Source organism: Plutella xylostella, chromosome 14 (assembly GCF_932276165.1).
Source record: "Plutella xylostella chromosome 14, ilPluXylo3.1, whole genome shotgun sequence".
In the NCBI taxonomy this organism is placed as follows: domain Eukaryota; kingdom Metazoa; phylum Arthropoda; class Insecta; order Lepidoptera; family Plutellidae; genus Plutella; species Plutella xylostella.
This window is the reverse complement of record NC_063994.1, coordinates 3,173,634-3,184,792: the sequence shown is the minus strand read 5'-3', so window position 1 is coordinate 3,184,792 and position 11,159 is coordinate 3,173,634. Positions and strand designations below refer to the sequence as shown.

General features: G+C 38.3%; 1 protein-coding gene across 1 annotated transcript; it reads left to right on the top strand.

The window, feature by feature from the left end:
• The first annotated feature begins 8,245 nt into the window (after nucleotides 1-8,245).
• On the top strand, nucleotides 8,246-10,376 carry LOC105385781. Its single transcript, XM_011556213.3, has 3 exons — nucleotides 8,246-8,543; nucleotides 8,699-8,877; nucleotides 9,019-10,376. The coding sequence occupies exons 1-3, from the start codon at nucleotides 8,375-8,377 to the stop codon at nucleotides 9,403-9,405; spliced, it is 735 nt and encodes a 244-aa protein (XP_011554515.3). The 5' UTR covers nucleotides 8,246-8,374; the 3' UTR covers nucleotides 9,406-10,376.
• The last annotated feature ends 783 nt before the right edge of the window (nucleotides 10,377-11,159 follow it).

Here is an 11,159-nt window from a genome sequence, read left to right as displayed (position 1 = left end):
TCCGCGCGGAACACTAACAATTTGTTTTAATATAGAACCAGGCGGTCGTTTGCAGTATTTTCTGCTATTCTCTTAAACAAGCTTTAAACATGAACTAATGTCCTCAAAGAATAGATTTTAGTGAAAATAAATCGTACGCCCCGAGCCGTTTGGCTTTAGAATATCTACTTTCTTTGCGTTTCGTTCCCGAAACGTTCAGTTTTGAGGGTGAATATGGTTTAAATAAATAATTATAGGAGACATAATGAATTGATTTAAGTACCTATGGTGTTGTGGCTATACTTAACACTGATTGTATATGTATTGGTTCTACACGACAGTCGGTAAATATTTATAAAATATTTCAAAAATGTCATAAAGAGACTCCTCTTCTAAGGTACTACAAATTTTAAATCTGTCACCACAGCATGAAGCCCTGGAACAGCTCTAGTGTTTGTTATCGACACGTGGATTAGAAGATCCATTCACTCAGCCCACCTATCTATTATATTACCGTAGTCGGTCTAGCAAATGTAGTCACACTCCACATCCTACTAGCGCCATCTTACAAAAGCAGAAAGAAGCTTCTCCAACTTAAACCACAGAAATATCAACACAAGTTTTGGCAACCCTAAATTCAGTTTCTCCATCCCTATATTATCTGAAACATTTAACTCCAAATCAATTGGGCAAAACATCGCTATCAGTACAGTCAGCTACATAAGTTTATGCGGGTACAGGCGGGCACATCTAGTCATCATTTCAGCACATTAGCCAGATATCGCAGTCGAGTTTGCGCTTTATGCCTTCCGTTTCCTCTGATGAGGCGGCGCTCTCTGCCATACATTACATTACATAAGTACATAGTGTGCTTACATTGATGGTTGGTGCGATACGCAAAATGGCGGCGTCATGTTGAGGTTATCGTGAGTTGCTGTTGTTTTTGGTTTGAAGGGTAGTGTTTTTGCGCTCTAGTTCGAGTTTACTGAAGTAAACTAATTTTGTAGGTAGAACAACAAAGTAGATATTCAATGTCCGTCAAAAGTCAAGATGTATATAAAGTACCTACCTCCTATTTAAAATAAAAACTAAATTATTTTATTCCTATGAAAGAGTTCACATGTAGGCAACTTATAATAACAATATTTTTAAAAGAAATTTCATGGAAAGAGCGAGTACTTAGGCACCACAATTATTCTTTGTAGGGTTTCCCACACAATGTTTCATTTGCTACCTGACTACGGTTTTTATGGTACCTACTAGATCGAGCTGTGAAAAATTATGAAATTGAAATCACAATTGTAATTAGCAATTAAAGAAAAACATAATAATTATTCAAGATTACGATGCATCATATACATATAAATAAGCCGGCTATATAAAAAGCAGTAAACTTATCTAACCGGAAACTGAAACGAAATTGGATACTCCAGTGACTCCCCGTAATACGGTCTTGGCTGTAAAACAAACCTCCAGTCCTCTGGGACCCTGGTACTCAAAGCTTCAATTAACTTGGTTCATTTCCACCAGAAGCCACGCTACCCCGCATTGTCAATTATGTATTGTTCAGAATTTGTAATAGAATTTACTACCTAACGAATTAAATACTTACTCATTGTAATGATTTAGCTCGAGTGCCCCATACATTTAACTAACTTAAGTATGAAATTGAGCTATTCTCAACTCGTCTCCTTTAAAAGCGGCTGCCAGTGGCGCTTTAATAGTTACTATTTTGCAATGAACTCTAACACTCAACTTTAAAGGCGTGTGGTGCAGAATGGAGTACCCGTCTTTTCTTGCGATTTCAGAGTTGGTGTCATAATGAAAGTTGCTACTTTAAGTATCTCAGGTACTTTGAACTGACAACGGGAGTTCAATGATAAAACTTCACCCTGTGCAGATACCACTTTATTCCTGGGTTTTGGTCTGGTTTTGGTAGAACTTAGTTGTTCCACAAATGCAGTTAAGGAGTCTCAACATGATTTGTATCTGTTGTTTATTTCGTTCGGTTGGCTAAATTCGCGATAACTTCCAAGCTGCTTGGAAGCTAACTGAATATTTCTGCATCCATGCCTTACAAGTGGGCATCCTGTATTTTTGAAAATACACACGATGTTGCAAGAAGGGTATTTTTGAGAATAAGTACCTATGTAGGTAAAAAAAATGTTTACTAAAAACACGAAATGTTCAGAAAAATATGTTTGAAAACCCAAACTTTCCATAAATTGTTTAAATAAATAAAATGCGTGTTTTATTCCATCGCCTCCGAATGGAATTCAAACCGAACTTTTCCATTTGGTTAGGTACCAAATATTTATCCAAAAATGAAGCGTGAAAACTTAAATGCCTCCAGAAATAGCAACCTTTAACAAAAGAGTCAGAAATTGTAGGCAGCTAAATATAGATATAGGTGGTGGGATTTCGTTTGAATTAAATGTTCTCGCATTAGTAATTTAATTAATTCAGGATTTATGTGATGTGCCTTTTAGGTAACTGAAATACAATAAAATTTAAGTATTTGAATCTGAACCACTTAGAGAGCTGTGATATCATTCAAAACTTACTTTTTCGGATTTACACGAGATACTCGTACTTTTAAAAACGTTGAAGATTATAAGTCTACCACAATTAAATCCAAATAGGTAAAACACATTATAGAGCAGGTGCTTCGCTTTTATCTCTACCTTGTAGTCATCCAGTATGATAGATATTTTATGAACATTAATTAAGAATCCTATTATCCTATTCTTTTATTTCTTTGATCTTAGCTTCAGCTCCAGACATGAACGACTGAACGTGACGAATTTCCACCAGGCGTTGTCTCTACGGAGCAATTTTGACCGTATAGCTCAAAGAATTAGTGCTACATTCATTTTCTGGACACAACTCATTAGTAGAAGCATTGTGCGTCCAGATAATGACGACGAGGAACGGGGTCACATGGAGGCTTGTTTACAGGTGGGGACACACGGGGGCACAGAATAATAACTAGTACCAGATGACGGGGTGTAATCCTCATCTGCATGGTGTAAAAATAGTATAGTAAGCCGAAAGTATCTCAGGGAATTATTCAGGTCATCTTTTGTAAACGACTTTCACAAATTTTCAGGAAAAGAAAATACTTAAGTACGGTATAATTCTCGTGGTATGCGCCAAGCCAAAAAATTACCAAACCATGTATATGTAATTAATTAAATGATTTATTTTATAATACAGTACGGTATGCTTTTTAAACTAATCATCAAGAAAACAGAACTTTGTTATACCTACATACATCATGTTCACCTTTCACTTTCCCCGACAAAATACTCAGAAAATTCTAGTCACGATTTCAAATCACATAATTTCATCAGATAGGGACTCGTTCTCAAGTTATTACGTTTCGGGACTCTACGGTGAATAGAAATACCCGGAAGGCATAAGACAAAGTTGTGCAAAACAGCCATAATAATATAAAACAGGTTACTCGAGTGTATTACATTTTGGTCTCTGTGTTCTTCTTAATCTTCAAGAAACGGGAAAATGCGTGTCGTATGTTTGACAAATTCATGTGCTAGCCTTACGTAGCTTCGTGTCTTCAAAACGGATTAATTAAATTAAACTGCCGGACGCTTCAATCAATCAATATTATCTGCCAACAATAGGCCACTGCGGGGCTTGATATGCCCTCCCAAGAAGCGCTTCTATAACTGGCCGTTTAATCTATTTGTATGTTTATTTGTTTGTATGTTGAGCGAAACAGATCCCCGTATGTACACCTCAATGCCAACTATAGAGCTAATTATTTGGAGAGCACGATGCTTGCCATGTCACCACCTGAACTACGCAAAGAGGGCAAAAGGGTTGCCCCTTAATTTGTTGCCCTTGGTTACAGGGCATGTGAGGCCATACGACTCATGTACCGGAAACTTTTTACCTTTTTAATCCTGTCCCGTAGCATGCTGGGTCAGGTTACGGCCGCTGAAATCTGGGTCAATTGTTACAATGGCTTACTCAGGTGGCTATTAGGTAGGTATTCCTGCGTAATTATGGGTATTTTCAGTGTTGTGTTCCTAGACTAGACTAGTCGCCATCAGCCATCAAGCTTTTCACTGCAATCTACCTACCTACTTACTTAAATATTTATAAAATCTTTAAAAATAGGGAGACGATGTAGGGCTGGGTCCTCTGTCTGTTTAGTATGGTATTGCAGAGAAACCTGACCACTCTTACTCGGAAAATTAGACCTCTTCATGCAGTGTTCGAAAACGGTTCGATTCCGGTTTTTTTTTCTTTATTCTGTCGGTTGAGTTCTCCACCAAAGTAGAATTTGTGCTAAAATATTGACGATATTTTATAGATAAGTACTTGCCTAGTTACCTAGGTGAAAACTGAAAACCTGTAGGTATTTTTATGTCAACATTTGTTACCTACTCACCTAGTTGGCTGAATACGTGGTGGTTTTGGCCGCATTACCCGACCAACATTAGAGTTTATCGAAGGCGCCCCAGCAGCTTTATGCTTCCGTTTCCTTGCAAATGTGCCGCTTCGTCGACAATGTGTGGACGCTGGGACGCTGCATTATGTGTTATTCTGTGTTGGCGGTACGGTGCCATCCTTTTGTAACTAGATAGGTGCTGCATGTGCATTTATGAGGTATTGTGTTAGCCCAAAATTTAATAGGAAAACTAAACCACACTGTTTTGGGGCAGGTAGGTACTTAGGTTTGATAGGGTTGAACATTTATGTCAAATAATACATGATTGTCTCTGTCAATTGGTTCTACCTTTTTTGGCATAATATTTTTTTGCCTAATCTCGTATTGCATAGTAACGTCAAAGTCTCGTTACGCCGAAAATCGTATGGCATAAATCTCGTTTAGTAAAAAGTTATTTCGCATAACATTGTTTAGCCTAATAATGGTATGGCCAAATCTTGAATAGCCTAATAATGCTATGGCATAGGTTTATACAAAGTAATAATATTCGTTTGGCTTTAACTATGACGGAGCGTCTCCCTACATAGCACAAACTGGTGCCTTGTATTGTTTCCGCTGTTTGGAAAACGCTCCGCTCCGCTTCGCTGCGCTCCGCTGCGCTCCGCTTTGGTTTTGATGAACATGTGCACCTAACACGCTCCTCCTCGCTTTGCTCGTCGTCGCACCTATTTTTAGGTTTCGATCCCATGGTGTTTGTAATAATTATATTGGTCGTTAACTTTCGATTTTTTGATCATACAATATCGTGATTTTCGGGATGTAGGAGAAAAATACCACAATTTGTACATTTACTACATACTTACCCCCTTATTCATAGAAAAGTTACAATACGTTTTAACTAATAAACTGTTTTGTCCCTCTCCGACAAAGAACAATTTGTTCTTTGACAGAGAGGGACAAAACAGTTTATTAGTTAAAACGTATTGTAACTTTTCTATGAATAAGGGGGTTAATATATTATTTATTAAGATAACATTAGGAGAAACAAGATTATACATAGGTCTATACGTCTATACGAACATAAATTTGAGCTAACGAAACTTAGGTGTTTAAAGATTGTGCCTAAAGAGTTTTAGACGAAACGAGCCTTATGCCACATAAGTCTTGGCAAAGTGATGGTTCGGCCAAAAAAGTTTAGACCATACGAGTTATGCGAAATGAGTTTTGGTCAATAAAGATTATGCCAGATGAGCGGAACCCCTGTCAATTATATGATTGGTTTTTAGACATTTGAAATCCCATACATTTTTGACGACTGCAAAGGAAAACCAACTTTACTTACCAGACATAAGGAAACGTCAAAAATAGAATAACATAGTGGAAGCTATATAGGTACATAGGTACTCATATTAACTTGGCATCTACCTACACATATTTTCTTATTACTTAAGTACTTAAATGGAAATAGTACGACCGAAGTTAGTATAGCGCTAATTTTCATACACAGAGAACCGCATCCGTAAATTAATGAGTACTTATTAGTACTTAGAAGACATCGACTTTGCCGATGACCTGTGCTTAGTCTCTACAAAACGTTCTGACCTTCAGTCCAAGACAAACGACCTAGCCACGGAAGCTGCGAAAGAGGGCCTTCGCATCAATACAGGCAAAACCAAGGAGATGCGTCTTAACTCCCTTGATAACCAGCCGCTCCAAATTAATGGCGAAGATGTCGAACGGGTTGAGAAATTCACCTATCTCGGGGGCGTAGTGAACCCAATAGGAGGAACAGAGATGGACATCGAAACCCGTCTAAACAAAGCTAGAGGTGCTTTTGCCCAGTTAAAGCCGGTGTGGAGCTCTAACGTCATGACCCGGCGTACAAAAGTGAGGATTTTCGAGTCTAACGTAAAGTCAGTCTTGCTATACGGTTGCGAAACATGGTTCGTTCGGAAATACTTATCCAGCAAGCTACAGGTATTTATCAACAAATGCCTAAGGCGAATTTTGCGGATTTACTGGCCACGAACCATTTCGAACGCGGAACTGTGGAGGTTGACGAAGCAGAAACCCATCGAACAGGAAATCCTCACAAGAAAATGGAGGTGGCTGGGTCATACCCTCAGAAGACCCGAAGAATTCCCGTCGAAGCAAGTGCTCAGCTGGCAGCCAACCGGAAAACGTAAACGGGGCCGCCCAAAAACAACCTGGCGACGTTCTGTGGAGAATGAGGCAAAAGTTGTGGGAATGAAGTGGGAGGATCTCGCAGCCGCTGCCCAAGATCGAGCCAGATGGAGAAATCTACTCAAGGCCCTTTGTCCCTGCTGAGGGACGTCAGGATGGATGTATGTATGTATGTATTAGGGGTTACCTATTGAGTAGGTCCTAAAATTAGAGCCTTGCTCTTGTCGGAGTGTCGGTGTGTTATTACTCTAATTCGCGATTAAACGACAGGTCGGTGTAATTCCCGCCACCGCGATCTGTCAGACATGTCACACAACCAACTCACACACATGCTTCATTGATGTCATACTATTTCTGATATAAACAAAAACTATCCTTATTCGAATGAAATAAGGATTCTGTCAGATGTCTTTCCCCGTGGAATGAGATATAGGAAATAATTAATAGTAACCACCGAATGGAGTGGTCAGTGGCCCTGACTGCTATGCCGAAGGGGTCCCCGGTTGGATACCCGGCCGGAGATACATTTTACTCCAGTATTGAATGTTAATAGATATCAGATAATAATATATCAATCAGATCAGAATATCAAGGAACATAGTTTACTTCTCTAACGAGAAGGTTAAATATATTTTGTGTCAATCTGTGTAGATTGGTTAATCAGCTGTCCGATACCCATTATCACGGACTGGCTGCATAGAACAACGCGGACTCGGTCGTAATAGCTAGCTGGATGACCTAATTATATTATTATTATGTGGTGTCTTTACCATCACGGGACCATGGGGTCCCGGGCATTTGGAAGGCGTGCATGGGGCCGAAGCCAACATGTAGAGGCCCGTTTGACAACATTAATCTATATGAAATGTGACACTAACCGACGATTTTCCCTGTGTAAACTATAGAGTAAACCCAAGGAAAATCCCCGGTTAGTGCAGGACTATTGTAGGATATGGAGAAAACTAATACAGGGTTATGGAAGGGGGTGCTAAATGGACTGGGTAACTGGGACTATGGAAGGCCTATGGCCCCTGCCTGACCTATATGTTTCACACACGGATAAAAAGGCAGGGGGTGACTCGCACACACAGTAAATGGGCCCCCCAAAACAGTCGCTAGCACATTACAGTGGCGTAGCAACAAGGGGGCAACATGGCATGAGGTGCTAAGGATGGAGAGGTATTCCACGGCTCTCAGGACAATCGCGTTATCGGTCAAGATCCCTACAAGCACCTTACTGGGTAAAACATCCTTCCTCGAGCATTGCTGCTCTAGCGGTACACCACTCAAGCCAGCCAATGAAGGCAAGCAAGAGGTGGGAGATCCTGTTCCTCGTCAGTGTTCACTCTGGACAACCGATAAAGGCAAGCCAGAGATGAGGAACAGGGGTTCTCCCCGGCATCGGGTGGGTGGGGTCGCTAATGCCCAACAGCTCGCCACAAGCTGCCCTGCCGCGTTATTATTATTATTATAACTTTCTATTATTTAACGTAAAAGCCAAAAGCAGGTGAACACATGGAAGTATCAGCATTCCAAATTCCAGTCGGGGTCTCAGAATAATAACGGCCTCGCTTTACTCTGGGCCATCAAATACCACAGAACGTCTTGTTCTCTTGTTCTAGTGCCTGTTATCTGTCAATGTCATTGTCATACTCATGTCATTTGTCAAGAGTTTGTTTTTTTTGGTTTTTGTTCGATTTGTTTGTGTTGAAATATTATACAAAGTCCTTGGTTGAAATACGCTTAAACAAGGAACATAATACTCTCTACCGAGACGCTTAAATTAAATTAAAAATGTCACGATCCGGTTCCTACTGGACACGAAAGCTGGAGTTGGAGCTCATTGAGTTTATCAAACAACGGGAGTGTGTTTGGAAGCCAGTCGGCAACACTAACCATGACATTCAGAAGAAATATAAGGCTTACGCCGAATTTGCTGCACTCCTAGATCGAGGATTTACTGGTAAGTTCAACCATCTTCAACTTTTAGTACTTTTCACTTCAGGACATACGGCTCATGCTAGGTATTTACGCAACAGACGTACCTATATTGGCATAGCTCAGATTCTGCAGGCTCTAATAATTTTATCTTCTTAAAAATACTCCTTTTCATTTCAGCTCGAACTGTTCGCGATCGTTGGGTCAATATTCGCAGCACTTTTAATCACTATTTGAGAAAAGTTGAGAAGTCAAAAACGCAGGACCAATCTGGAGTTGGGTATACACCGTGCTGGCCTTTGTGGAGACCTCTTCAGTTTTTAAGAGAAGGCACAGATAAAGGCATAGGAGGTATCATGGTAAGAAACTTGTCCTGTAAATCTCTCTGGTATTAAAGGTCTCAAATACCAAGAATTTTAGCTCCCCTATCTTATTTTATGGGCATCAGTAAGTTTATGTTTAATATCAATATTTACAAATTCTCTTTTTTATATTTTCAGAACTTCAATGCATCCCATAACAACTTTCAAGAAGACCAATCATTGCTAATAAAAAGGGAGTGTCAATCTGATTTGGAGGACAACATCATCAGCCTCCGTCAGTGGAACCAGAGAACAGACAGGCCAAGAAACAAACTCAAAAAGAAAATATCTACAAAACCAAAGAAAAAGGATGTATGTAAAAATGTATTAGATAATCTGTTAATAGCACTGAGACCGTTAGCTGAAGGTACAGAGGAATCTGTTGGAAACCAAAGTTACTGGTTTTTTGGTAGACATGTAACAGAAAGATTGAATGAAATGTCGGCTAACAATGCAGATAATGCTTGCAGAGAGATTATGGCAATATTAGCAGGAGAAGATGTTGACAAATATCATGTAACATGATTTTTAAGCTTATGTTGATATTTTTACTTATTATATAAAAAATTTAAATCCAAGATTCATACAATCAGTAGTAGCCTGGTTGACTGAACACATTGTCAAAAAATGTACAGTAATATTTTACTCATAAAAAATGTATAATTTGCATTCAATGAGGGCTGCTTCCCACATTCATGGTCATAGCCATGGCAGACATGCGGACGACGAATCAAGTAGGTACATTTGAATAAGTATTAATTATACCTATGGCTTTGTGTACAAACTACACTGTAAGTAATTATTAAAAGACCAAAATGTGTTTTAGTATTTATTTAAAAAATATTTTTTTATTTATTGAACTGGTTCTATTTCCCATTCAGAAAGCCAACTAACAACACATACAAAAAAATACATAATATAAATTGTCACATTCAAAATCCATATTTTATGGCAATCAGTTGTTGTAAATTCTTTAAGTTTTGTAGATAAGGGCATGCATACATGCTCAAATTCCTATATATATATATTATTTATAGCTTAGTCAAGATAAATAAACAACTTCATAAGTAGCTTTAAACTTTTAACAACCCAACATTGTTGGAATGAATAAAAAGCGGTTTGTGAGTTTGACAAGGTACAAAAGTGTTACACCTACTTATGAAACTGACTGTAATATCATTTATTATAACTTAAAAATATATCAATTTATTAAAAATAACGTGGAGGTTTTTAATGACTAAATAGTAAAGATACCAAATCAATCCAACTATCCTAGTACTTTGTACCTACTCCTAAATATAATATGGGCTTTACATAAGAATGTATTGTATTGTAGAAAGCAAGCATACTTTTGCAAGATTTTTATTTACAGAATTGAAGTAGACGACTGCAATTTTTAAAGCTAGTCTAAACCCCACACGCAGAGCAAGACTAGTGATGACAAAAGGGAGGTAAGCTTTCGGTATCGTACAAAAAATAGAGAATGCGATACGTACGATGCCGAAAAGGTGACGCTTACCAATACCAATGTTTTCAAGTAATATACAGGGTGTTGCAAAATTGGTATACTAAGCCGAAACCTACATGTGCAGCATGGTATATCTAAGCCCGAAACTAAAATCAGAATTTGGAAATACGCGAAAAAAAAATATTTCCATAGTAAAAAGTCACGTGACTAACAAAGTTTGTATGGAAAATGTTTTTTTTTCAGTTTCAGGCTTAGATATACCATGCTGCACATGTAGGTTTCGGCTTAGTATACCCTTTTTGCAACACCCTGTATATGTATATTAATATACTCTGTTAGGTAGGCTGATGTTGGAAACTATATTTAAATTCAATTGTGCGCTTAATCTAGGTACATCGATATACTTACAGGTATGTATCTATTTATTTATGCAGAGAATAATCATATATAACGGTAGAAAATCCTACATTCGGCCCGAGCACTGATGGTCAGCATGAATGTAGGCCGAGCCTTAATAGAAATACTAGACTAAGGGCTCAGTTTTCAATAGTCAGATGAAAGATATCTGGGGAATAATGCTTATGCTGTCGCATCTGAATGTTTGTATTAGACAGTGACCAGAACAAATTATATTTCTCAGATACCATTTATCGTAACTTTTGAAAACTCACCTATATTACTTACACATGAATAACATCTAGCTCAAACAACTCATTCATAAATCTCAAAAATGACTCATACACATGATACTTACTCATCTTAAAATTAAGGATTAAGAGCTACACTTAAAACTAATTGAGGTGGATTTACG